The sequence below is a fragment of the Rhipicephalus sanguineus genome, chromosome 4 (genome assembly GCF_013339695.2).
Source record: "Rhipicephalus sanguineus isolate Rsan-2018 chromosome 4, BIME_Rsan_1.4, whole genome shotgun sequence".
Lineage (NCBI taxonomy): Eukaryota > Metazoa > Arthropoda > Arachnida > Ixodida > Ixodidae > Rhipicephalus > Rhipicephalus sanguineus.
The window spans coordinates 207,436,164-207,463,524 of record NC_051179.1 but is presented as its reverse complement, the minus strand read 5'-3'; the positions used below and the strand labels follow the sequence as shown (position 1 = coordinate 207,463,524).

At 47.3% G+C, this 27,361-nt stretch overlaps 1 protein-coding gene across 1 annotated transcript in view; it reads right to left on the bottom strand.

Moving 5' to 3' along the window:
• The window catches only part of LOC119391058 (uncharacterized), a 38,747-nt gene that overhangs the window by 4,475 nt on the left and 6,911 nt on the right, over positions 1-27,361 (bottom strand). Inside the window, exons 3-4 of the mRNA XM_037658742.2 lie at positions 19,793-20,106; positions 2,281-2,976 (exon numbers count right to left, since the gene is read on the bottom strand). Coding sequence (XP_037514670.1) covers positions 2,281-2,976; positions 19,793-20,106 — 1,010 coding nt within the window. The remainder of the gene's footprint in view (positions 1-2,280; positions 2,977-19,792; positions 20,107-27,361) is intronic.

Here is a 27,361-nt window from a genome sequence, read left to right as displayed (position 1 = left end):
ACACTTCCTTGCTGGCCCAGCCAAAGGTTGCATCATTCTCCACAACACAGGGAGTGTTTGGAACAGCAGTGGCACAGTCACGTGGTGTGCATGACATCTGTCACGAACGTTGTTGCAGCAAGCATATAGTGAAGCAGTGTGCTGGCACATGTTGCAGGTCTGTAATCTGGCACCAAAACTGTTGTACCGCTAATCACCCAATTAATTATTTTAGCTGGACACTAGGAGCAAATTTTATTGCTTCTCGAAGTCGTGCTTCCTGAATTAGCAAGAAGAGTTACACAGCTTCCCAAATGAACAGCTTGCACTCATTTAACTTCACTGTGTTGCATATTACTGCAGAAAATAACTTTGCTGAAGACATCAACATGTTCGATGAGCTGTTCAACGTGCCCCGTTTGGAGAGCCATACCAAAATTATCATTTTCGTTTGCTCTGAACGGATATAGCCAATAAACAATAGCCTATGTATTTCAAGCCTGAGAGTTAATTCTTTTTATACGAAAAGTGAACATGACTGACTTTAGATTAACTATATATTTAACTATATACTAATTATGGTTAACTGCTGGAAAAAACACAAATCAATATATTACCACCTTCGCTATCTTGCAACAGAATATCAAGCACATTGCAATGAAGTTGTGTAAATTTGACAAATTTAGAGACAGTATCCTTCATAATTCACGCCTGAATGGGATATTTTGATGTGAAACATTTTTGACACACACTCAAAGGTTTATGCACTCAGAATAAAACGTTCTTGGCAGCAAAAGAACTAGAAGTAACAGCCTGACTTACAGTTTTCACTTTCCTTTTGCCCACTGTAAACCTGAGCAAGCGACTTCACTGTCATTTCACCACTTCGTCGACATTCGAACCCCCGAACACTTTTATGTGCATATTTGGCTGTTCTTAATGAGCGGTGGTATCAAATGTGGGCTGAGATTGGCAAACGTATGGGAATGTGTACAACACACTGAGTAAAGCTGCACAATGGGTACCGCCAGTGCCTCCATTGCTGCTGCTGTCCACAGGTTTTGTCACGTTCCCCACAGTAATCTAGCAGTCAGTGGCAGCAGGCTTTTAATAGAGTTTGGATTTGCATTAGAATAGAAGCTTGAGCAAGTTGGTAGGGATCCATAGTTGGAAATGCGTGCACTTCAGAATGTTTTTAATGAAAGATGTAAAAAAGTAGACGGGAGAGGTGCAAACCCACAATTACAGTTTGTTTAATAAGAGGAAAGAGAAAAAGGAAAGACACAAGCTATTATTGGTGTCAGTGTGCATGCCCCCCCAAAAAACTTTATCTTGTCAAATCATATTTAGGTATTACGTTTTGCATGTCGATGCAAGGCAGTTGTACTCATCACAGCTCAATGCAATTGATGGTTGGCTAATACACATTTCGACAAGATAAAGTTTTTCTTGGGTCAAGCACACAGATAAGCACCAAGTTAACTTGTGTCTTCCTGTTTTTAAAGACGATAGCCTTTCTTGGGCAACTTAAACGCAGAAATTTTGGTCTGTCTTTCTGTTTGTCGGCACGTCACTCGATTCAACCACCCGGCCAAAGTTGAACCACTTGCTTACCGCCCACCCATCTTGAACTGGTACGGCTGTTCATACTTGTGAACTTTGTCGATCAAAAAGTAAATATTACGCATATCTGAGGCGCAACATCATTAGGTAAGTATTAGGTGGTGTGTTCCTTTAATAGAAAATACATAGATACGCAATTTTAAAGACCCTAGTTTCTTAAGCTGCGCTGAAACTTGTCTTCCTCCGTGCCCTCTGCACAAGCTCATGTTGTCTTTCGGTTTCGGTTCAGTATTGCATTGTACGAATGACAGGGGGCGCCGCTCTGACATTCCTGTTTTACCCAGGTGACGTGTAAATAAGAGAGTTTGTGGAGAGTACTCGTTGAGTGCGGACGTTTCTTCTCCTTCGGCGCATCGCGCCAAACCGCGTGTTCGGGCTGGCCGGCGTCCCCGCCGGTTGCGTTGGTCACCGCCGGTCTTCGCCTGCCGCTGCGCCGGGACTACCAGCCCGCGACACAGCATTCATGTTTCCCGACGTATTCCCAGATGGCGTCCATATCTCACGCAGCGCCTCTTCTATCGTCTTTAGACGACATTTGCAGTGAATCACGCAGATACGCGGCCAATTTTTTCAATAAACTTTAGCTGTGTGTTTGCACCTGTCCCATCTACTACCTCTTTTCGTCTTTTGTTAAGTGCACACGCTTTGGAGTCTGGACTAAGAGATCAGTGAGCTTACCTCGTAGGCAGGTACCATACTCATGATGTCGTCCACGTCACTGTGATCACTCAGATGGCTTGCATCACTGTCGGCAGGCTTAAATACGGCATGAATGTGCTTGCAAAGAGTCCCCCGTGACTCGTGGTCCGGGCATGTGCAGGTTGCGGTGTGGATGCACACCCGGCACTCGGCGCAGGCATGTACGCAGAATTTTTTGCATGGGGCCCATTGTGTCACAATGTACTCCAGACCGTAGCTTGCTTGGGAGCGAACGCACCATTGGTTGAGGGCAACTTTGTGAATGTCCCTGCCAGAGATGCCTTGCCCTCTTTCATGCCTGATTCTTGTGTCCCGCTCAAACCTGTCCTCGGTTCTTCTGATTAATCTAGGGACAAGAGCAAAAATTTTGCTCCTCGTCAGCTTTAACAGCACCGAGATTAATCTGTCGATTCGCTTGTTGGTCGTGTTGTGCAAGTAGCAGAACATTAAGACCTTGTGCACTGCGTCATGTCTCATGCTTGCGTCGGCTCCAGCCGTCCTACGGAAGTAAGCTGCCCAAGCATGTCTGTGGTATGCATAGTTATTTTCTACACAATATTTGACATTAAGCATGGCGGGCTGTGTTTCTGCTTTCAAATCGCACCAGACCAAGAAGTTGTCAAGGAAAAGCTGGAATGCTGCCGAGTCTGGGGTGTCCATGACTTTTTGGAATTCCTGCATACATGAACGAATTATATGAATGAATGATTGATTGAATGAATGAATTAATGAATGAACATATATTTCCTAAAGAGTATCTTGGGAGTGGCCCCAGTTCTGCTTCAGAAAAATAAATGTACAGCTTCTTTACGTGAATTGTTGATAAACTGGCAACACGACAGACCATAGCAACACTTGTGAAGGTACCAAGTAGCACTGTTTGTAGCACTCCATTCTGCTCAATGAAACTTATCCCAGAATACTGTATCCCCTTCAGAATGCTCTAAAGTTTCTAAGCAGTGCTCTTAACTTTCCTAGCACAGAGGCTGGCATAGAGATGTTAAGTTGTCTTGCAATTCACTTCTTACTACCACCTGGTTACATGCATCTGTTAGAGACAGCACTGAAGGGACACTAAAGAGAAAAACGATTTTTCCTGTATTAGTAAAGGATCGTTAAATTAGTAAAGGATCGTTAATTCGAACTTAAAGTTCATTCGAACTGACGCCCTGGTCCCGGCACAGACAGCCCTGTGTTCTTCTATGGGGGAAAGCTCCCGATAATTTGAACACATCAGTATCCACAACGGTTAAGGGGAGATGCGGGTCGAAAAACGTGAGTTTCTTCAAAAATTATCGTTTTTTTGTTTTCACCTGTTTTGTTAAGATTAGTATATCTACTGTTCCGAAAATAAAAATCAAAGTCGAGACTCAACTGGAAATGCGTTAAAATTGCGTCTAAAGAGCACAAGGTGGTGGTTAATCTTGACCGAAAGTATGACGTCTTCTAGCGCCTCGCGGCCGATGACGCGCGGCCGCTCGCTATTGGGGACCGCATGAGGAGATCTTCAAATGACCATGGTTTCCCGCACTGCAGAAGCGCAAGAAATAATAAAGAAAGCATGTTTTTGCCGCGCTTTTCGAGCGCTGCGACTGTCTTCACAGAAGTTGGCGCGGAGTGATCACAATGCGTTGCAAAACCAAAGCAAACCAAATTTACCAGAAATGAAAAATAACGAAACAGCAGCATTTATCAGCAGATGAGAATTTAGACGCTGCGCTGGAGCTCTTGGGCAAGCTGCAAACGATTCTCATGGAGCCACAACAGAAGAAACGCAAGCAAATGCAAATTACTGATAACTTTTCATTTTGACTGCGTTAACTTTGGCACGTAAATAAACGTGAAGCATACATAGCATCATATATTCCACATTAGGGCTCACTGCTCAAATGAATGCATGTTGGTGCTTGTTTCTGGCGTATCACTGACTGATCAATTAATTCTGTTCCCTGCTAGAGCTCCATGAACTTAATTTACGAAATCACCAGCCACAAACGTGTAGCAGTGCCTAAGTCGCGATAACAAGTCCAGAAGTGGCTTCTTTGGGTTCTGCCTGCGCAGTCCGTTCATCCTAGCGCGTGCCCGCTAATTTGAACTCCACTTATTTCAACCAATTTATAGTCCCCTTCCAGTTCAAATTAACGGGCTTTTACTGTATAAGTAAATCACCCTTTCACGATACCAAAAACACCACGCTTACCGTAAAAAATGCCAGGCCTGCACTGAAACCGCAGCACAGTCACAGCGAAAGCTGGAAGAGCGGCGTTTCTAGATCCCGTTGTAAGCTCTCTTGGGGCTACAATACAAGTACACTAGCAAGGTACCCACTATGCCACAAATCACAATTTTCGTGAAGTCGGGAAGCACCTACTAAGCCAATATTCGTCATTCTGTGGAGAAGCCAGGCACCAGCTACACGTCTGTAAGGCATTATGTGCACTTTGTTGAAGCGACGACTGATGACGATGAAGAATTATGGCTCAGCCCTTTGTAATGGGTTGGAAGCTTTAAACGGCCCACCAGTTATGCAGTTTGCATTGGGTGACACCCGGTTGCTATTTCCCTCTCCCGCCATGCTGTATAACATACGTTGACGTGGGAAAGTCGGGGGGGGGGGGGGGGGCGAAGCACTTTATTGAGACCCCGAGGAAATGGATCATGCGCTTATGGGCTTCCTGGGCATCCAATACAAGTGCACTTGCGAGGAACCCACTACGTTATAAATCATTGTAATTTTTGAGAAGTAGGGAAGCAGGCACTATGTCATTTTTCGCCACTCTACGGAGAGCCGTGGTACCTGCTAAACGCATGTAAGGCATCATGTGCACTTTGTTGATGCTGTGCCTGATGACGACGAAGAATTATGGCAGAGCCCTTTGTAATGGTTTGGAAGCATTCAACAACCTACTCGTTGCGCAATTCGCAATGTGCGACGCCTGGTTACAGAATTCGCGCTGTGCAACGCTTGGTGCTTATTTTACTCTTCTACCACGCAATATTGCATATGTTAATGTGGTTCCTTCCCAACATGAAGCCTGTATACGGTCTTTTCGCAAAGCAGTGTCAAGCACCGGCATGGCTCAGAAGGAAGGAAGGAAAACGGGAGATAACATATCTCGAGCGCGGGAGGGGGGGAGGGTATAAAGTATGCCGACCGGGGGGGGGGGGGGGTACTGCGATAGCAATTATATGGACACTGTCAGCGGGATTTTGCGGTCGTCGCCGATCTGTACAGAGTCCAAACCGATAACATCGCTTAACGCATCGTCTGTTTCACGTGCGAGTAAAAGCGCGCTAGCGCTAGGGACGAACGCGGTTGAAGCAGAGATGAAACGACCCGGCCGTCACCGTCGCGCGAAGGCCACATGCGATAACATCGCTCCGGGTGCGAGGCCTGTCGTCGCTTGCTTACCAGTTATTTCGTCGGGCAAGATTTTGTGTGTACACAAACGCATCATCTATGAAACGGCTCATCTATTAATGGCTCATCTATCATCTATTAACGGCTGATATTAATGGCTGATATAACCAACATTTAGGATGTTGCCAGACAACTTTGCTCATGTGGCCAGACAAAGCACTGGACGCGCGGGGCAAAACTGGATTTCCGAGAGATTTTCCTATGACCCGTACAACCGGGAGAAACGTTCAAAATCCGGGAGTCTCCCGGGTAATCCGGGAGACATCGCAGGTATGTGCTAGGTAAGTGAGAAAACGGGCAAGAAGAAGACGCGGGTGGTGACGCCACCTTGAAATTCCTGCACCAATCACCATGACGTGATAGATTTTCAAGGCATCTACTAGGGCCTACGTAGTTTCTAACAGGTAAAAATGAAGTACATTGGCTTCTGGGGGAGCCAGAGACTTAGCATACCAAGTTTCAGGAAATTTCATTGAGCCAATGTCACCAAAATATGAAAAAAATCACGCCATATCCACGAAGTGAATGATGATGAGTGGTCGAAGCTCCGGAGGTAATCTGGTAAACCGCGAATCCCCGTAAATTTTGCCCACTCGATCATCATACAAAGACCTGACACACAAACGCAGGGGTCCTCATATATGACGTTAAGCTCAGGGGAACGTTTATTGTCGGCGTTGCCGTTTTGCCTTTCGAGGGCGAGAGCGCCTTCACAATTGTTTTCATCCATGCCAGAAAGAGAATGTGTGGTCTGCAACACGCTTATACTTCATGGTCATCAGCGTCATCGTTATCACGTGTAGTGGGTACATTCCACTATACTGGAACGCGCTTACTCTTCATGGTCATCAGTCGTCATCGTCATGGAACACGCTTATACTTCATGGTCATCAGCGTCATCGTCATCATCTCGTGTAGTGGGTACATTCCACTATACTGGAACGCGCTTATTCTTCATGGTCATCAGTGGTCATCGTCATCTTTATCACGTGGAGTGGATACATCCCACTATGCGTGGCTACATACTACATACTACAAAGGAGGGACAGGCCCACACCCTGAGGAGCTTCGCCCCTAAAATACACCTTGAAATCCGTGATGTGATGCGTGGAGATTTTGATGCGAAACCTATAAGTGAAATATTGACCTTGATTTTCTGCTCTATTAGGAAACATACAATGGTGAAATTAATGTCACTAGAATCTTCAGCGTACACTTTAGTGTCCCTTTAAAAAGGTCATGAACGACCTCTCGGGTTTGGTGAGAAAACGCATCCTGCGGATAGCAGACACTGCCATGAACATCTCAGCCAAATCTTGCAGTCGTGTGTGGCGAGGAGAGCTTACAAGCAAAGCACGAAGTTGCCATTTTCTCAGATGGATGGATGGATGAATAAACTTTATTTCGGTCCCTCGGAACGCGCCCTAGCACGTTGCGGGCCGCTCCCACGTCGGAACAGAAAGACCAAGTCTCTCTGCTGCGTAGCGGGCCCGTTGGACTGCCCATAGTTGTGCTTCGAGTCCGGAGCTTGTAATAGCTTCTTCCCATTTTGACGGCGTGATGACTTCGCCGCCGTGTAACGCGGGGCACCGCCAGTATTGTGGCGGAATAGCAGGGAGGCAAACTTTCTTTAGTGCGTTGGACGACGACGGAGGATCAAGACGTCTGCTCGGTTCGAACGCATCACGAAGACTAGTTTATTCTTCCACTATTTACAGGACTCTCGTAGAGAGGGAAAAAAAAGGAAAATAGAACACAAAAACACAGGCACAGTCAAAAGAGTTTCCTCTGCACCCCGCACGTGCAACCGATTTGAAAAGCAGACGGTCCATGTGCTTCAGTGTTCTTTCACGGGCTGGGCGCGTACGTCGTAAAACGACGATGTCACCTGTAGTCGTTTTCCGCTTTTCCGGTACCCATTGTCGCCTCCAGATAGCGGGCCGCTGCTGCCGAAACGCGTCCCCCCCGAGCTGCCCGTCCTCCTCCCTTTCGCCGCGGGGCCTTCCAAGTTGCTCCGAAGTGGGTGGCCGCTTCACAGTCTTCGACAAATACAACAACCTCCCCCGGATGAGCGAACTCTTTAGCTCATTGTTCGTCGACTTCTAGAGGATAAAGCAGCTGTATTGGTCGTTTCAGCTCCGTTCCCCCGCTTAGTGCCAGCCGGCAGGCCCGCACCCTGCCGTCTCTGCCCTTGAACGTTTCTTTGATTCTGGCGATCTTCCACATGTGGCGTTTCAAATGGTCTTCTTTTAAAAGCACCAAATCGCCTATCTTTAGGTCACTCGATGTCGTTGGGTGAGACAAATGGGCTGATCTAAGCTCCAATAAATACTCTTTCCGCCATCGTCTCCAAAATCCTTCAGCCATGGCTGACCGGTACTTCCAGCGCCGTGAGAGATGCGCGTCACCGCCCGGAATTTCGGCTGGCAGGTGGTGTGGAGGAAGGGTTGTCAGCTTTCTTCCGACGAGGAAGTGCGCCGGCGACAGTGGTTCTGGCTCTCGGGCATCTTCGTAGGTGAAAGTCAATGGGCGTGAGTTTATCACGGCCTCCACTTCGTACAAGACCGTTGTGAGTTCTTCAAAGTTTAAACTGCTCCGACCTAACACCTTGCGCAACGCTACCTTCACCGATCGCACCAACCGCTCCCAGAATCCGCCCCACCAAGCTGCCCTTTCAACAATAAACTTCCACCTGATTTGGTTTCCGGCGAAGTAAGACTGCATTTCCTGTGATTTTAGTAGCGCGAACATCGCTTTCAGGTCTTTTGCTGCTCTCTTGAAAGTTAGCGCGTTGTCCGAATAAATAGTCGAGCAGATTCCCCTGCGAGCACGAAGCGCTTGAATGCCAGGAGAAAGGCTGTAGTCGACATGTCGCTGACGAGCTCAAGATGCACGGCACGTGTCACAGCGCAGGTGAAAATTGCGATGTAACATTTCCGGTTATCGCGCGACTGTTGACAAATCAAAGGTCCTGCGAAATCGATGCCAACGGTGTCGAACGGATTTCCTTTTGTCACTCTGTCAGCTGGAAGTGGTGCTACTGGTTCCGTGGCGGGAGGGCAACTTTGTTTGCGACAAATGAGGCACCGCTTGATAACCTTTTTTACGGCCTGGCGCCCTCGGATGATCCAATACGACTCTCGCAACTGCGCCAGGGTGTCGCGTACCCCTGAGTGCAGCATCCTCACGTGCTCTTTCTTTATGAGCAGCAGCGTGAAGGGGTGAGTGCCAGGGAGAACGATAGGATGTTTGGTCTCTTCGTGGTTGTCAGTGAATTGCAGGCGTCCACCAACTCGCATGAGACCTTCCCTGTCAAGGTACGGGTTGAATGGCAAAACAGGAGAGCCTTTGCGCAGCGGTCTTTGGGCCTTCAGGTTGGAAATGTCGTCGCTGAATGCTTCTCCTTGAGTTGCAGCCAACCAGTACCTCTCAGCATCGATCACTTCTTCAGCTCGTAGTGGGCCACTTTTTCTTTCCTTCCCGTTGCGGCAATTGTTGACAAAGCGGTGGATCCACGCAGTTACGCGAACGACTCTGCTGAATGAGCTGAACTCTTCCACTTTCAGCACTGCCTCGGATGATGATGAGACAATGGGCATCACCGTCACTTTTCTCTCTTCTACGTGACATTCTGCAACCCCTGGGCTCGGCTCGCCTGTCGTTGGCCAATGCGTCTCATCGCCGTGAAGCCAATGGGGTCCTTTCCACCACAATTCGCTCTCCAACAAGGCCGACGGGAGGATACCGCGAGTGATTAGATCAGCGGGGTTGTCTGGTCCTGGGCAGTGTCTCCAATCTTTAGGATCAGTCAGCGCCTGTAGCTCTGACACCCGGTTTGCCACGAAGGGCTTCCATCTGGCAGCGTTTCCTTTAATCCAGTGCATAGCCACTGTGGAATCAGTCCAAAGAATGGTAGCAGCATTCTGGAGGTCCAAGGCCTTGACAACGTAGCGGCACAGTCGAGCGCCAATGAGAGCCCCCATCAGCTCCAGTCGGGGTAACGAGAGGCGCTTCAAAGGAGCTACTCTTGATTTGGCCATAATTAGGCTTATAGTGATTATTCCCAGAGGAGACTTGCATGCAACGTATGCGACAGCACCGTAGGCCTTCGGGCTGGCATCGCAGAAAATGTGCAACACTTTCTCTGTCTCTTCCTGTCGGAAATCCCTTGATATGACTCTCGGAATGGACACTCCCTTGATGCATTGAAGCTCTTCACACCAGCAGTCCCACTCCGCCCGCATTTCTTCTGGCAAGGGATCGTCCCAACCAGCACCCAACTCCCACAATCTTTGGAACAATATCTTTACGTACAGTGTTGTGGGAGCAATAACCCAAAGGGGTCGAAAATTCTGGCTGAGACTTGCAGTACGAATCTCTTGCTGTCAGCTCTTGTGTTGAGGAAATCAAGCAGTGAGGTCATATTGTACTCAAAATTATCCGTCTGAGCATTCCAGGCCACTCCCAATACCTTGGTGGCTGCAGGAGGTTCAGCATTCGCATTACTTCTTGTCACATTCCCATCCTCTATGAAGTTGACTAAATCGTGGTCGTTAGACATCCACTTGTGGAGTCGCATTCCTGCTTGTGATAATATATCGCTTGATTCCTGGCATAACACTTTACCCTGTTCAAGGCTGTCGACCCCAGTCACTAGGTCGTCAACATAGAGATGGTTGCGTAGGATGCTCGCCGTCTCAGCATACTGCTTCGGGAGTCCTTCAAGATGGTGTTGTAATGTTGCGGCCAATAGGAAGGGGCTGGATGTGACACCGAACGGCACGCGTGTCATCCGATAGGCCGCCACCGCTGGTAGTTCTTCACCTTTCTTCGGCGTAGTAGCATACCAGAGAAAACGCACAGCGTTCCGGTCGTCGTCTGACAAGGATATTTGAAGAAATGCCTTTTCAATATCCGCAATGAGGCCGATGTTGTAAGTGCGGAAGTTGATCAGCAAATCGATCAGCTCTGGATTAAGCTTCGGACCACTTTCCAAAACATCATTCAGTGAGAGGCGATTTTTGGCACTGGATGATGCATCGAATACTACCCTCATTTTTGTTGTCTGGCTTTCTTGACGAACAACTGCTTGATGTGGCATATAATATACTGGACCTTCCGAAGTGCTGCAACGCTCGTTGGCTGGCTCTGCGTAGCCCTTTTCGATGTATTCTCGGATGCAGGCGTCATATTCCCTGATCAAGGAATCTTCTTTCAAAAGGCGCGTTGTTTGGGCTCTAAGACGCTTCGCGGCGCACTCGTAGTTGTCGTCGAGCTCATTGACCAATGGCCTCCAGGGAAATGACACTTTGTACCGACCATGCTCAAACTTGACGGTTTCTTTGTAGTGCTGTAGGACTGCGTCTTGGTGACGAGCTGGTTCATTTTCTTTGATACCAATGTGCTCGAGCTCCCAGACGGACCTCAACTGTGCGGATATTTCCTTGTCTGTTTTTTCGCTCACTCCCACTCGCATTACGCCAGCAGCAGAGGAAACTCCTGTTGACCTTCCTGTGCCGACCTGACCCTGGACTGTCCACCCGAATACTGTCTCCACTGCCATCAGTTTGGAGGTTAGGCGCTTCGTGGATCCCGTGACTATTTCCCAATAGTGATCAGCTCCGATTAGAAGGTCAATGTTTTCACATCCGTCACCCTGCGCGACGTCTGCAACGGGTAAGTCAAATTTCGAAAGTTCAAGCAGAACTGACTTTGATGGTGTAGACATGATATCCGCGCAGATGCAGGGAACTTCCAGCGCTTCGACTCGTATCCTTTTCCCGTCGTACTGGCTTCGGAGCCACAGCTCGACCCGACGCGCTTTAGTGCGGTTTACTGCGGACTTGTCGCCGAAGGCATATATTCTAAGCTCCTCTTCCCCAAGCACCTTTAACTGCAGTCTTTCAGATAAGTTGCGATGGATGAATGTCCTTTGACTGCCGCCATCTAGGAGAAGCCTGACAAGTGTACTTTTGTGCGGTCCCTCTGTCCAAGCTCGCGCGGTTTGAAGAAGCAACTGATGCCCCTCCGTGCACATAAAATTCTCTTCTGAGCCTAGAGAAGACTTTAGCACTGCGGCTTGTTCTGTCACTGGTCGAGAGGATGGATTCTGTTCACCAGTGCCGCGGTATCCTCTGAAATCAGGATCACACATAGCCGTGGCGTGTTTACCGCTACAGTTGGCACACCTGAGCCATTTGGCCTTACGGCACTCTCTTGACGTGTGCCCCTTTACTGTGCAACGGAAACATCTGTTCTCACGCTTCAGCATTTCCCTTTTATCAGCTGCCGACATCTCTGCGTCGCAGTTACTGGTTTCGTGGCACTCTGACGAACAAAACAGACACCCTGTTCTTTCCTTGGTCATTGTATGTAATGCCGCAGCCGAAGACATTCTCGCCGCTTTAAAAGTGCTCTTGCGGTTTTCTGTCGACGACTCTACACTCATGCCTCTGGGTGCTTCGGCCCGCTGGATGATCTCCCGTGCTTCAACCTCTTTTCTCAAAAAATGCACAAATGCCTCCAATTCACTGTCTCCTGTCGTAGCGTCTTTTCTTCGACAGTATTCGAGATGAAGGTCCGCAGGCACCGCTTTCTTTACAACTGTCAGTAGCAAAGCTCCGTACGTGCTGACACCTACGCCCAGAGAAGTGAGGCTTCGTACACCCCTTTCTACTTCGTCAACAAGGCCTCGAAGTTGGCTGAGGTTCCGCGAGTCACGCACTGACCTGATACAGTGCAGACCACTTATAACGTAACCGCATATAGTGCAGGACCGGTTATAATGCGGTCTTTTTCGACTCCCGTTTACCCTCCATAGAACCGCATGTATACGCATACCGCTATTGTGCAGTCCCCAAGATGAAATACCGTTTATAATGCGGTTGCGGGAAAATATTCCTGACAAACGCGGCAGCGGGTGCGGTTCTCAAAGGAGGTACGCCGCTGGGGAGGGAGCGACGAGGTCGTTACGAAGGGCGAGGGCACGCACAGTGAACGAACGAGGGGCGGATGGGAGGAAAAAGACCGCGGCAGCGCTGTGCGGGCTCGCCGAGTGGGAAAGGATGCGGTTGCCTAGGCGACGGAGTAGCCTTTGCACCGGCGGCGGCAAGGCTCCGCGGCAGCTTGCCGGCAGCGCGTTCCGCGTGGAATGCGTGGAACGTACGATCGCGTCCTCATCAAGTGCGCTTTAAAGTAAGTTTCCTGTCGGGAAAAGCGTCGTTGTTATCACACTTGCTACAGATATCGCGTTTGCTACCCGTTCCGCAAATTGAAAAGCTTTGCGGCTTCATGACGCGAGCTTTCGCTTTTCTGCCAGTGCGCGGACTTAGAAAACGTTAGCTTGGCGGGCTTCTGTCGCCGTTGGTCTCCCGGCCGCGAACACAACTTCGTATCACGCGCGCTGTTCTTGGGTTAGTGCTTGAGTGCGATCTTTTCGACGTCCGACCTTCATGTTGTCTTGGACAAACTTCCCGCGACAACATGCTGAACCGCAGGCTAGGCCTAATCAGCGTTGGTTGCTTTTCGGTAGCGGTCCGCGGGCGATAAAAGTTGCGGTTTGGTGCGGAATCAACAAAACTTTTTGCGATGGCTGCACTTGAAGGGAAGGAAATCATATCGTTAATGAAAACGAGGGCAGGTTGGCACAAGCGACTCTCGAATGGTTGGTTCCGGATTCGATTGCAATGTCTTGGACATCGCGTGCGCGCCCACGAAATCGAACGATCGGTACCGCGCTCAGCACGTCAAATTTCGGTCGTGATTCGACATGGTTTCTGTGTAATGCGCATACCTCGAGGTGGCCTGAAACGTAGTCGGCGAATTTCGCGATGGCACTTTGTTTTGTTTGCTTTTTCCCCCGTGTTCATTTCGTTGGCAATGCGGGTCTTTGGAGGTTAATTTTTGAGGCATGCATTCGGAGATTTAAGTGGTTGTAAGCGCCCCAAATCGCATATGTCGATTATCGGACACGCGAGGCTACATGCTCAACACGTTTTGCGCAAGTGCAGCCTTTGAAAAGGTTGTTTTGGTTATAGTGCTCGGTACCGTTATAGTGCGGATATTCGCGACTCCGGCGACTTACGTTATAAGCGGTCTATACTGTATTGAGCAATCTGGACATGTGGTCCTCGATAATGACTTCTTTCGGCGAACCTTTCCTTTAACAGCGAGAGAGCAACTTCGTAGTTTCCTTCAGACAAATCAAGCCCTGCAACGCGGCCGCTGCTTTCCCTGTGAGGTAACTGTTCAGGTACTTGAATTTGTCCACGTTTGACAGGTGGTGGTTCGCGTTTATTGTTGAGTCGAATTGGCTCCAAAATCCTTGCCACTGTCGAAGCTCACCGTTGAACTTTCCTATTTCTAGTTTTGGCAGCTTTACTGTGGGGGATGCTTGCGGTATGTTATTGCTAGATTCTATTTGATTTGAGGAGCTTGAGGTGCGATCTAGCGAAGCGGTCACTGATGAGGTGTTAGTGCAGTTACGCTGACGTAGCATGCGCTGTACTTTGGTTTTTGCTATGCTGATTCTTTCTTTGTAGGTCTCGGAGCATGCAATTTCCTCTTCTAATGCGTCATCTTCTACGCCACTCTCAATTTCCCGATCTAGCTCTTTGAGTGAATCTTCCTTAAGTGAGAGAAGGGTGATCTTTTCTTCAAGCTCACCGAGTGATGCGTCGTCCTCCATGGTGGCTATGTCGTTGAGAAGCTTTGTCGTTGACGTCCGCACCACGGCCCTTTTGCGCTTGATCCTGTCGATGTCCATCTTTGGGTCCCTGTAGTTCCCGGGTTTCGGCACCAGAAAATATTGTGGCGGAATAGCAGGGAGGCAAACTTTCTTTAGTGCGTTGGACGACGACGGAGGATCAAGACGTCTGCTCGGTTCGAACGCATCACGAAGACTAGTTTATTCTTCCACTATTTACAGGACTCTCGTAGAGAGGGAAAAAAAAGGAAAATAGAACACAAAAACACAGGCACAGTCAAAAGAGTTTCCTCTGCACCCCGCACGTGCAACCGATTTGAAAAGCAGACGGTCCATGTGCTTCAGTGTTCTTTCACGGGCTGGGCGCGTACGTCGTAAAACGACGATGTCACCTGTAGTCGTTTTCCGCTTTTCCGGTACCCATTGTCGCCTCCAGATAGCGGGCCGCTGCTGCCGAAACGCGTCCCCCCCGAGCTGCCCGTCCTCCTCCCTTTCGCCGCGGGGCCTTCCAAGTTGCTCCGAAGTGGGTGGCCGCTTCACAGTCTTCGACAAATACAACAGCCAGAGCATATGTTCGAGATTAGCGATATCTGCACATAATGAACATGCATTAGTTGGCGTAGATCTTGTGCAATAGCGCGGGGTTAGGGTACGCCCCGACTTGAAGTAGCCTAAGTGTCAGAGCCTGTGGTCTGCTTAATTTTCTGTGTGGTGGAGGGTACTGTCTCCGCCCCAGGTAAAATGTTGGTAATTTCGTTATACGAGGTGGGCGGGTCCCGATTCTCCAAAACCTCAGCGCGCCCTCCGGTAGCTACGCGGTCTACTAGTCCTCGCGCAGCTATGTGGGCCGACTCATTGAGATTGGGCGGGGCTCCCTTTATCTGTCCCATGTGAGCTGGGAACCAGACGAGTGGTGTGGCTCGATGTTCTTGTCCCGGAGGATCCGCAAGGCCGGTTCCGAGATGGTGCCCTTGGCAAATGCTCTAATCGCTGATCTCGAGTCGCTGTAAATCGTGGACCTCTTGTTGTCCAGCAAGGCTAACGCAATCGCAGCTTGCTCCGCTATTTCGGCTGCTGTCGTCCGGGACCGTCGTCGAGTTCGTGATTATCCCCTCGTGGTTGATGCTCACTGCCACATACGCCTTCCCCTCGGGATAGCGGGCCGCGTCGACGAAGCAACAGTCCCCGGCCTGATCGTGAGCCCTCTCTAGAAGAACCCTTGCCCTGGCCCATCTCCTACCCTCGTTATGCTCGGGGTGGACGTTTCGCGGGATGGGGACAACGGTGATTCGTCCTCACTGTTCACGAGGAATGCTGCAGAAGCGAGACTCGATTTCCGTCGCTGGAGTCCCCAACTCAGATGCCATGTTTTTATACAGAGGCCTGTGCTCACTCTCTTTGAAGCTGCCGAGCTGCCAGCACCCGCTGTTTGACCTCGAACAGTGAGTAGCATGCCAATGGCCAACATAAATCAAGAGTGGCGTTTGAATCAGATGTGCTTCTTGCCATGGGGTGCTGCCACATGCTAGTGCAGCGCTCCATAGTCTGCTAACATTACACAGTGAGCCACACTCCCGCATAAAAATAACAATGGGAGAGAGCGATGGCATTTCATCATGCGCGCTCAAGGTCATGCTGAACACTGATGTATCTTCTTTCCCCTGTGCCATCCCTCTCACTGTAGCTTTTAGCGCACCCATCAGGACAAGAGAAGAGAGAAAGCGCTTGAAGTGCGCAATAAACCCCTGTAACTCCACTCTTTCTTGACAGATTCGAGAAATTCTTGCGCCAATCAGTTCGTGAGGCAATAAACTCCGATACTGAGGTCATTCCATGATCACTTGGAAAAGTGGTTAATGACCCTTTTAAAGGTCCCTGAAACAGTTTTTTAAAATTATGTAAGCGTTTATACCACAACTAGACTAAATCATTCACATGATAATCTTAGCAAAGCACCTCGTTTCAACAGAACCATGGGCAAAAATTACCCTCCTATCAAACCAGGTTCATTATCCACAAATTCTTTACGAAGCAGTTGAGGCTAAGCTGCCATCTGTGATTGCACGCTGGTGTGCATAATGCTGTAGAGGTCATGTTGCAGGTCAGTTTGGTTGACCTTTGCACTACTAAGTGCCGCCATAAGCCCGGCTGCTCGTGTTTCTTTATCTTGTACAAGAGCTAAGGAGCCAACCAGATTTGTCACACAAGTGATATCACAAAACCATTTCACAACATCCCAAAAGCACAGGCAGCCACACTACCACTGCCAAATTGCAGCAAACTGCAATTTGGCAGTGGTATGGAATCTGTAGCAACGCACACATTTAAAACCCTATAATAAATTATACACATTATGCAGAGTGCTTAAATTGGTCTGTTAAATGATCTGAAGGACTTACGCTACTGCCTCAACAAGTTTGTATGCAACTATCAAAACCCTTCCCTTTCAATGTGATGTGTGGGACGTCGAGTCTACCGAAAGACGAATCCTAACATAAAAACCTAACAACTGTTTATTTGATTAGCAGCAGCAGCAGCAGTGAGCGAGCATACCGACGTTACGCTTGCCTGGGTAGTAAAACAATAATAATCTTCCAAGCCGGGCAGCCTGTTTTTAGCCACTGCCAGTTACACATACCTCGGATGACACTGCAGTGGCACCGTGTTTTATTAGAAATACAGCGCAGCGTGTAGCCGTGCTACGTTGGGCTGGATGATAATAAGGCAGAGGCTGTGTGGAAAGATGCGCAGAGTGTGTTGCCACAGATGCATTAGACTATTCACTACGCCATCTTCATACTAACACATAGGCCTACTCCCATTATGAAGAGAGAGCTAGGAAACTGTAAAGGTTTTGCAATTCTTAATAAGCCTATATATTTAGCACATAGGCTTTTTCCAAAATAAATGATGCCACTTTGTGAGTGACTGCTGTTGTTACTGACAATAGTGATCAGCCTCCTTTGCACCAGAAAAGATCAAATGCTCAGAAAATATGAAGTTCTTTTTTCCTTTTTTTGGTATTCCTGAGGACTTTATATGGACTTGGCTATGGTGTTGTTCTGCTGAGCAAAAAGATGCCAGTTCAAATCCCTGCCATTTCAGCTAAATTTTAATGTCAGCAAAATTAGGAATGCTTGTGTGCTTGGATTCAGATGCACACCATAAATTCCCTCTGGCCGAATTAATATGACTCCTCCACTACTACACCATACACAGCATAATGTACATTTCTAAAGCATCAAATTCGAGCAATTTATTTACTTTCTTATTTATTTACAATAAAGTGCTCAAAGAATAAGTTCTCAGTCTCAAGTGATTCATTGTTTTGCTTTAGACTTAAAGGGACCGACAACTGGCCAGAACGTGGGATTAGATCCAGGTATAAATGAAAAGACCGTAAAATATAGTGACCGATTCCAGCATCCTTTTTGCGTTACGAGTAGGATTTATATTTTTAAATCGTGCTTAAAAGTAACAAAAACCGGTATGTCGCGCAGCCTAGCGGAAGAGCCTTGAAGTCTATCACTTTGCTGTACATAGTCTGATGCTGTCATGAGTGCTGTAATTAGTCCTCAAAGTTAGAGTATGTATATTATTATCCAGCCCCCCTCAATTCTGTGCTGCTTACGAGGTAAAAGGAGCTGCACAGTGAGAAGCGGCGCTGCCTTTGCGGCCGCCAGTGGACCATGTCGAGCCACTGCGCATGCGCACGTAGTGCATGCATGCGCAGTGGCGCGTAACTCACCGCGCTCGAACACGAACCGCTCTCGCGCTCACTGTTTGCAGCATATGTTGACTCGTGTGTATAATGACTTCATATTCGCCGCAGATGGAAAAATTCTTATTACAAATGTTTCGCGGCGTTTTCCACGTTACCATTCCATGATTAGGCACTCTGACCAATAAGCTTTCCACTGCGCTGAAGAAAATAGATACCATGAAAATTGGTTGTCGGTCCCTTTAAGCAGCTCCCATTGCATCTGCTTTGTTCTGGACAGGTAACAGACTACAGGAATGTGCCATATATAAATGAACTTCCAAATTTTGATCACAACAATGGCTTCTATTTGTGTGCCTCCAGCAATGCAATGTTGCTTTGGCTTCCTCACAAACTTTTTCTAAATGGCCAAGCTTGATGTGGGTTTTCTGTGTTCACACCAATTGCGTAGAATGCAGAATTTGCCACATTGATCATCCCGCTGAAAATTTTTTATAGGGTGATGCTTTCAAGACTACAAAATTGAGTGGTTGTGGATAGAATAGAGGTGCAGCTATCTCCAAGCATATTTTATGTGCCTATGGTATTAATGACTGATATTCTAGCGTGGGGCACTGATACTGAACCTCAAATGCAGCGCTTTAGACCAGACTGTCTCGTTGCGATAGCAATTCACAAACACTCCAGACGCATCTTCACTGTCGGCGTCAGCGTCTCTATGAGGTTCCGTATAAATTCCAACGGCACAATATTGTCCCGCACGTCATACATTCTACACAAGAGTGAAAGCATGCGAAGGTCATTTGACGATCGTGGCTCAAATGGAGAGGAAAGGCGCTGGGCATCTTTCATCACTTCAAAGGCCCATGTGGGGGAGGGTTGTGTGGCTCCAGAAGAATTGCATACTTTGAATGGCCGGACGCAGTGGCGCATGCCCTTCCTTGACAGGGACCAGCAGACAGCTCATACCTTTGTACGTGCTGTTTTCTCATCACTCAGTTCATGAAGAAGCGATATGCAGCACGAAGGTCACTTCGCTTGCAGCAGCGGCCACATTCCCTTACGCCATCCTTTCGTAGAGTTACGACAGACTGGATGCTAAAGGAGTTAGCTGCTAGCCTCGCTTCGTATCACATTACAATTTGTTGCTATTGCATTCACTGCTTTGCCCTTGTGGCGGAACTGTGACATTCTTTTTACTTTCGCACCCGATAATCATCGGTCAGCCAACTTCGTGCACAGAAGAATGCTGGTTCATGACATGACATCCTATGGTAAGTGATCACTGGCAGCATCTGCCACCTGTCATTCATCGTGTCTGTTCCTGCTGGCCATGGCAAGACATGGCTGCCACGTACAAGCACTGAAAATTCTGGTGTGTAATCAAACAAGGTACGTCATGTCAGGCAGTCATGGCAGCAGCCTTGCCTTCAGATTCCTTTGTTTATTATTTCAGTCATCCGGTAAAGTGCTCTAAAAGAACTTCATGGCCTAGTTGGTGCTTGCAATTAGACATAATTGCTGCTACAGGTATGAACACAATCGAGGCAAGAAACACAAACATGGTACACAGGTAACATATTTTTGTCTCTTTAGCAACAATTATACCTCTTATTAAAAAGTGATATCTATCGAAGCAACTTACCCTGTAGACGGAGGCCTTGAGCTTTTTGTTCTGAATGTGCTTGTTGACAGTGTCTCGCCAGTTTTTTCTCACGTGCCACGTGCACAACAGTCGATGTTTTGGACGTCCCATCACCTCGCTCCAGGCATTGTAGAATGAGAGACCATCGTGTGTAATGAAAATGTCCGCTGGTATTTGCCCAGTTTTGGATCTGACTGATGCAAAAAATGTTGCCATGGCCTTCTCGTCAGTGCGGTTGGAGATGCAATATGCGACTGGAAAGCCGGCACCAAATTCATCCACGCAGAGGACTGTGACGAGCTGATAGTTGAAGGCTGCAAGTTTAAAGGGAAAGGCATGTTGTAACTAACAATCAAGACAAAAGCACTACAAAAAAATCCACGTTATGCGAAGTACTTTAGTCAAACAGACAAAATACAGTGCTTTGAAAAGGCAAAACCCAGAGAGGGCACACAAGAGTGCTGAGGTGAAAAGATGCGTATGCAGACATCACGAAGTGCAAAAGGGCAGGACTCATATTCAAGAAATAGTTGCTGTATTCCAAGTAGCAGCATGCTTTTTCATGAACACACATATACATATATGTATGCGGCTTTCAGCCCAACTACTACAGCATGAATACCCTATTCGTTACCCCTATCTTGTTTGCAAGCTCTCGTACTGTGAGAAGACAAAACTCTATCATAAAAGTCCACGCTTGCTCAATGACATTCTTATTTTGCCTTAATGAGGGTCTGCACGAACATGGTTTGCTGCCCACTGATGTGCGGCCATTTCTGAAGCAGTTGTACTACTCCTTTATCTGAGAGGTGCTTGTGGCATCGTCACCGAAAGCCTGTAGTATATTTCTAATCGTTTCTGCTGGCGTATCACCGAGCTTCTAGCAAAATTTGTTGGTATATCACTGCTCATATTGTTCTGTCATTTTGCAATTTACTGGAACCATACAAGTGCTCGCTACACATCCTCACTTATGAGCCAACTGCCAGAAACTGATAATTTCTGCCGGTGGAAAAAAAATTCAAGCGTGCACATGAATGTCCCTTCCATACCTTGTGGGGGTGCGATTCAACCCCTGTAAGGTCGTTTTTCGCCTCATGGCGCCCATACGTCGTAGTTAGCTTCGCCACCAAGCGAAAGAGGGCGCGTAGTGTGCTCGCACAGTGGCGACACCTGGCAGGAGCGAGACTACGCGGGCGCACGAGGATGACCACTATTTTTTCTCTTTTTGGGGTTTGGCGCGGCCTTGGATGGACGTCTCTCATGGGAGGTCTGCGGGGACAATACTGCGGCTCATTCCCACGGGCTCCCGTGGTGAGTCGAACATTGGTAATGCCGCATTCGTGGTACATTGTACGTGTTATGTTGTTTGTGTGTTGTATTGGCATTATATTGGATTATTTGTCATGTTACTCTAGCTATTCCTTAGATTCAGCTGGCGAGCTTGCCGTTATGTAAAAGCTTTTAATAAATGCTCACGTGTCCAGCACCATGTCCGCTCGTTGTGAGAGTCGCGCTTTGTCAAGGCCCCACACTGGCACCCAATGTGGGAGGCTTTTGTTTGAGCCGGATTAGAGTAGGCTTAGGGGGAATTTTGATCACTAGCGTCAGCAACATGCTTTCCTGAGAGCAAGGCGATTGTTTGCTGTGGCGTGTTCGAACATGTCTGCATGCTAAGGGCTTTTTTGTTTGCACATCGGTTCCTGTCACGTGTTTGAACTTGGCGGCTTGCTAGGAGCACACACGGAGAACGTGTGAATAAATGTCCATGTGTTCATTGTACAACCATGTGTACTGTGTCCTTGTGTTCAGAGAGCGGCTTCTTTCGAGACCCCACAACATCCACTTAACGAAGCCTTCCACACTTCCTTTGCTTATGCAGGCCTGGCGTCTTTGCTTAAAGACGCCAGGCCTGCACGGAAAGCGCAGCACAGTCACAGTGAAAGCTGGAAGAGCGGCATTTCTAGATCCCGTTATAAACTCTCTTGTGGCTACTAATACAAGTACATTAGCAACGTACCCACCACGCCACAAATAATTTTTGGGAAGTTGGGAAGCACCCAGCGCAACATCATTCGTTATTCTGCGGAGAAGCGAGGTACGATCTGTAAGGCATTATGTCCATTTAGTCGATGCGACGGTTGATGACGATGAAGAATTGTGGCTGAGCCCTTTGTAATGGGTTGGAAGCTTTAAACGACCCACTAGTTACGTAATTCATATTGTGTGACGCCCGGTAGTTATTTACCTGTCCCACCACGCTTTATAACATACGTTAACCGGAGAAACGGAGAGTGAGAGAGAGAGGGAATTAACTTTATTGAGAGCCTGAGGAAATGGATCATGACAGCCTTATCTGCTTCCTTGGCAACCAACAGAAGTGCACTTGCGAGCAACCCACTACGCTATAAATCAATTTTTGTGATGCAGGGAAGCAGCCACTATGCAATTTTTCGTCATTCTGCGGAGAACTGTGGTACTCGCTAAACACCTGTAAAGCATTATGTGCACTTTGTTGATGCTGTGGCTGATGACGATGAAGAATTATCGCAGAGGCCTTAGTAATGGGTTGGAAGCATTCAACAACCCACTCCTTGCGCAAATTGCATTGTGTGACGCCCGGTTACAGAATACGCGTTTGTGTGACGCCTGGTTTTGTTATTTTGCTCTTCTATACACTACATTACATATGTTAATGTGGTTACTTCCCGACATGAAGCCTGTATAGGGTCTTTCTGCAACGCAGTTTCAAGCACCGGCATGGCCCTGAGGGCTCCCACGCAGAGGGCCCAGGTTCGAACCTCGTTCCATCCTGGAAATTTTTTCTTATTTCCTTTTTTTTCTTATTTCGTGCGATAGCGGTTATGGACACCGGCGGCGGCGGACAACTACGGCACCAAAAACGGCCGTTGAAATGATCTCATAACAGCTTTCACTGTAAAAAAAGGTTCAACACTTATTGAACACACCTTGTACTATGCCCTCACGTATGAAATCTCATATAATTGCACCAACCTCTGTGTATTTCGGTGCGAGTGGCATTCTGAAATATTTGTAGCTTATTCTAGCAATATGCATACTTACGAAAAGCAGCTATATGATTAGAAGACGAAATCGAATAGTAGAACACTATGATTCGATATTCGAAGTTTCCGAATATATTCCTACACTGTTAGAGAATACTAAATGTGTGTCACAGAAACACAACATCAAAAGAGAACCATTGAGCCAATTTTATGGATTAGTCAGAGCTCGCAATGGCACTTTCGCAGGAATGGGAGAATAGTAAATTAGAGGTTCAAAATGAAGAGTCATTTGGTCAAATAATTTTTAATTGAATAGTTTGAATAGTATATACTACATATTATCAAGAAAAATGAGCATTTTTGCCATCACCCAGCTAGAGCCCTGCATGAGTTAGGCCCAACCTGAAAACTCAGGCACAGCCCAGCCCATGGGCCGGCCTGGCCTGACGCTGGAACTTTCAAAAAGTTCTTGCAAGTTCCAGCCGTCCACTAAAACGAAAGGTCTGCGCAAAGTCTCGTCAGATAGAATCACTCCAGAAAAATATTCTTTTTCTGTGGTTCCATCACAGCTCCCAGTGGTTATGTGACGTGACATGAGATGGACATGCACAGCCTGCTTTGTGTGCCAGCATTGTTAATGTGTGAGCTTTCGTCCTATTCTGCTAGTTGACACAAGAGCTAGATGATAATGCCGCAACAGCACTCTAATGTGCAGGAACAGTAAAGGTCCATTAAACAGGGTGTTGGGCAAAGTATATTTACTTGATCAAATATCTGGATTGAAAAAAATTTGCAGTGGCTTAGCTCGGCTATGCCAGGATATACATAGCGTTAGCAAAGGTTCAGCTGATTATGATTATTCTTAGCTTTCCAGATTGTCTAGGATTATTAGCCTTCTTCTGTTCATTCTTCGCATGCTGAACTGCTAATTGCCAGGCAACTACTTCGGGATCCAATGAGATAAGCTTCTCGGCTCTTCTGCACCGTCAAGCAGCATTTGCGCTCTCCTTCTCCATGGTGTTACCCACCTGCAAACGCCAGTCAGAGGCGCTATCAAGCGGCCCCAGCGCAGTGTCTGACGGCGACTGCACAGCGAAGGCGAATAGCTGCGCGTGCGCCAGCGCCACTGTGTCTATGGCTACGACGTCACTCCTCTCGAATGCGGCGAGCTGCGCACGGGGCTGGCGGAGTCTGCGCATGCGCCGGCACCAGCGTGTCTGCCGCGCCTACGACGCCACTCCTCCCGAACGCGCAGACCAGCAGCGGCGAGCCGTGCGCAGCGGTGTCAGAGAGCGCGTGAGATGCCAGCTCCGGTGACCCAGCTGTGTGACATCACTGATCCTCGCACATGCGCAGCACGGCTCATAACCCTCCACGCAAAATTGGCTCCGGCTAGGCAAGCGTAGCTAACGCTACAAAAGACAAGTATGAATTCCGTGCAGGGCATAGGGCTGCAAAAAAAGTGCAGCTCACTCAGACTCACTCAAATAAGGTATTTTCCACTCAGGGCTCACTCGGACTCAGACTCACCAGAGCTTTCCTCAACCGGACTCACTTGGACTCAAGACTCAGTGAAATTTTTCTGAACCGGACTCACCTGGACTGAGACTCACGGCGCAATCCGAGTCCGAGTGAGCCTGAGAGAGTCAACTCATGAGTGAGTTTGCCGATGTATGGTGCGGGGAAATGTGCCCTTACCTCGAACCACATGCAACCAATAAATCAGCGTCGAAAAGCTTATTCACACCTTTGTTGCCAAACTGGAACGAACCCCGAATATAAATCGAAATCTCTTCGTTCACCTCCAGCCAGTTCTGCTACCAGTACAACATCGTTAGGAAGACATAGACAGGTACACCATTATAATCGGGTGAAAAGAGTATGGCACGAACCGTGCATAACATACACCACTGAAACCTGCGAGAAGCCTGCAAAAAAGGAGCTTTATAGATGATATCAAAGAGTGCCACGACATATGAAAATGAAAAAAAGGGGTGAGCTGGACAGCTATACTCATTCTGCAGAGGTCCACAATGACATTCGAAATTAGCTCCAGTGGTGGAAGAAAAACGAGTACCGACGCCTTCACAACTTGCAAGGCAGATTTTGTGCACGCCTTCGGCTAGCGCTAACAGTGAGAGAAACTTTAGCGTGGCAGGTATGTGTTGCACCAGCGCAGGGCATGCTAAAAGTCGGAATCTCTTGACAATTTGCTTTTTTGCATGATAACATATGAGCAAATAAACTGTAAACTATGCCACAAAATTTATAGAGGGTAAATGCAAGCAGGGGTGTGATATATGAAAAAAATGGTATCACAAATAGTCTTTCTTTTTTTCCTTTCGGCTGTCCACGCGTCTTTGGAAAGGTACATGTGGTGCACGTGGTTCGCTATAATTTTTATCTAGGTTAGTGTATTTACAACAAAAGTAATAAATTTGCCTTTTTCCCTCTATTTCTCTTGATGTGGCCAAGTGCTACTATGCTGAAGACAGGTGATACGAATATAGAAGGGTGTATGATTGGGTTTGTTGGTAGAGCACGCTTTAAATTGCAACAGCGAGTGCGATAAAAACAGAAAGGGAAGAAAGTGTCCTGTTCTCTGTCCCCTCTGTTTTTATTGCGCTTCCTATTGAAACTGAACTTGCGCTGCAAATCACCATCCTTGCTACAATTTTTGCTACAAAACGTTCTTGATGATTCCCATGGTATTCACAGAAAAAATACCATATTTACTCTAATCTAACGCGCACCTTTTTTCCGAAAAACGAGTCCAAAAAATCGCATGCGCGTTAGAATCGAGTACCGAAAAAAAAAGAAACTCGGTTATCGTATTGCATCGACATTTCAAAATGGCCGCCTCCTACACGCCTTGGCCATTTCTTTCCATTTTTCAGTTCGTACGTGTGCTGAGGAGATTGTCATCCCGTTCTGCGTTTGCATCGACGGCATGGAAGTGCCGACTCCAAATACTCGACGAGTGTACCACGATGCCGCATTTAAAAGAATAGTTATTACATGTGCAGAGAGACTGGACGAAAATCGGCCGCATCGCGGTCGTTCGGATCTAGTTCGGAGTTCCGAACGTGACGTGCGTGCGAGACTGGCGCAAACAGAAGCAGAAGATTTTTAGAGCAAAGCTTCACGAAAAGGTTTCAGTGGACCAAAGCAGGGCCGGTTTCCCGAAATCGAAGAGTGTTGACAGCGACAAGGAGTTTCCGACAGCGCGAGGACTGATCCTTACGCGACTCGTATCGCCGCCGTAGTGGTGACAGTTTCAGCGCAAGGCCCGCTTTTTGACTTTGTGTTTACTTTTTTGAAACTTCAGTTCTTTAAAACCCAAATACTTGTTCTTCTGAATGTGCGAAGTTTGACTCCTACGGACTTTTTTTCTTCTTTTCTCTCACGAAAAATGGGTGCGCATTACAATCGATGTATTACTTTTTTTTTGGTTGCGGAAAACGGGTGCGCGTTACAATCGAGGGCGCGGTAGAATCGAGTAAATACGGTAATAGGTACAGTATGGCGCTGCTCAACAAACATTAATAGTACCCAGTATGTCCACTCAACAGTTTCAACCATGAGCCCCTTTTGTTCAAGGAATTACTGTAGGTGTGCTTGTTGGCAAAGCATGCACCAACAAAATATGTGCTACTTAAGGGGGGACGTGGCTTTCGTTACCAACTTTCTTATTTCTTCATGGATTTTGATGAAATTGGCACACTTATTTGAAATGTTGTTTTATAGCTACTGTATAATTTCATGAATATATCTTTACAACTTTTGATTTACAATATATTTCACCTTCTGCTCTTGTTCCGAGTCTGACTCGCTTAAAAAATGTGATAGGAAACTCGTTCAAAGTGCTTTGCATCTAAGATGTCTGATTGCGGGCGGACATTCTTAGATTTTTTTATTTGCAACAAAATTTTTTTTAGTTTCATTTTTTCATGAGGTGACTGCGCAACAGGCATCGAGGCTTTGTGCAACTTGTCAAATAGCTAATTATCAAAACGCCATACTGAAAAAGCAAGAATGTCACCCCTGAACTGTGCTTCAAGGAATATAGAACAAAAAACGGAACTGAATAGACCCAGCGGTCAGTGAGAAATCAGCGGAACAAGCAAAGCAGGAAGCAAGAAAGTCGTTTTGAGAAACGGCTTTTAAGTTGTACCAACGATATTACTTCATCAAAAGGCACTGGGGTCGTAATCTTTTGGTCCTTCGTAATGTGCAGTTTCTTGAGTGCCCTGTCTTTAGTTTGAGGTGCCTTGCTTCTCTAAACACAGAAGATTGTGATCTTTAATGTGTTTTATAAGGTTGACCTCCTGCACATGTGGCCTTTCATCTGTTGTGCCTTCGTTTTCTTTCTTTTTTTTCTTAAATACTTTTCTGATATACAAAGACATGTAGCATGATTTTAAACGAAGTTATGAAGTGGTGTAATAGACATGACAAAAAACAAGATATTGTAATGCAAGTAGGTCATGTACTATGATGATTTGCCAGCTTTCTTGTATGCATGCTCTCATTAACATAATTA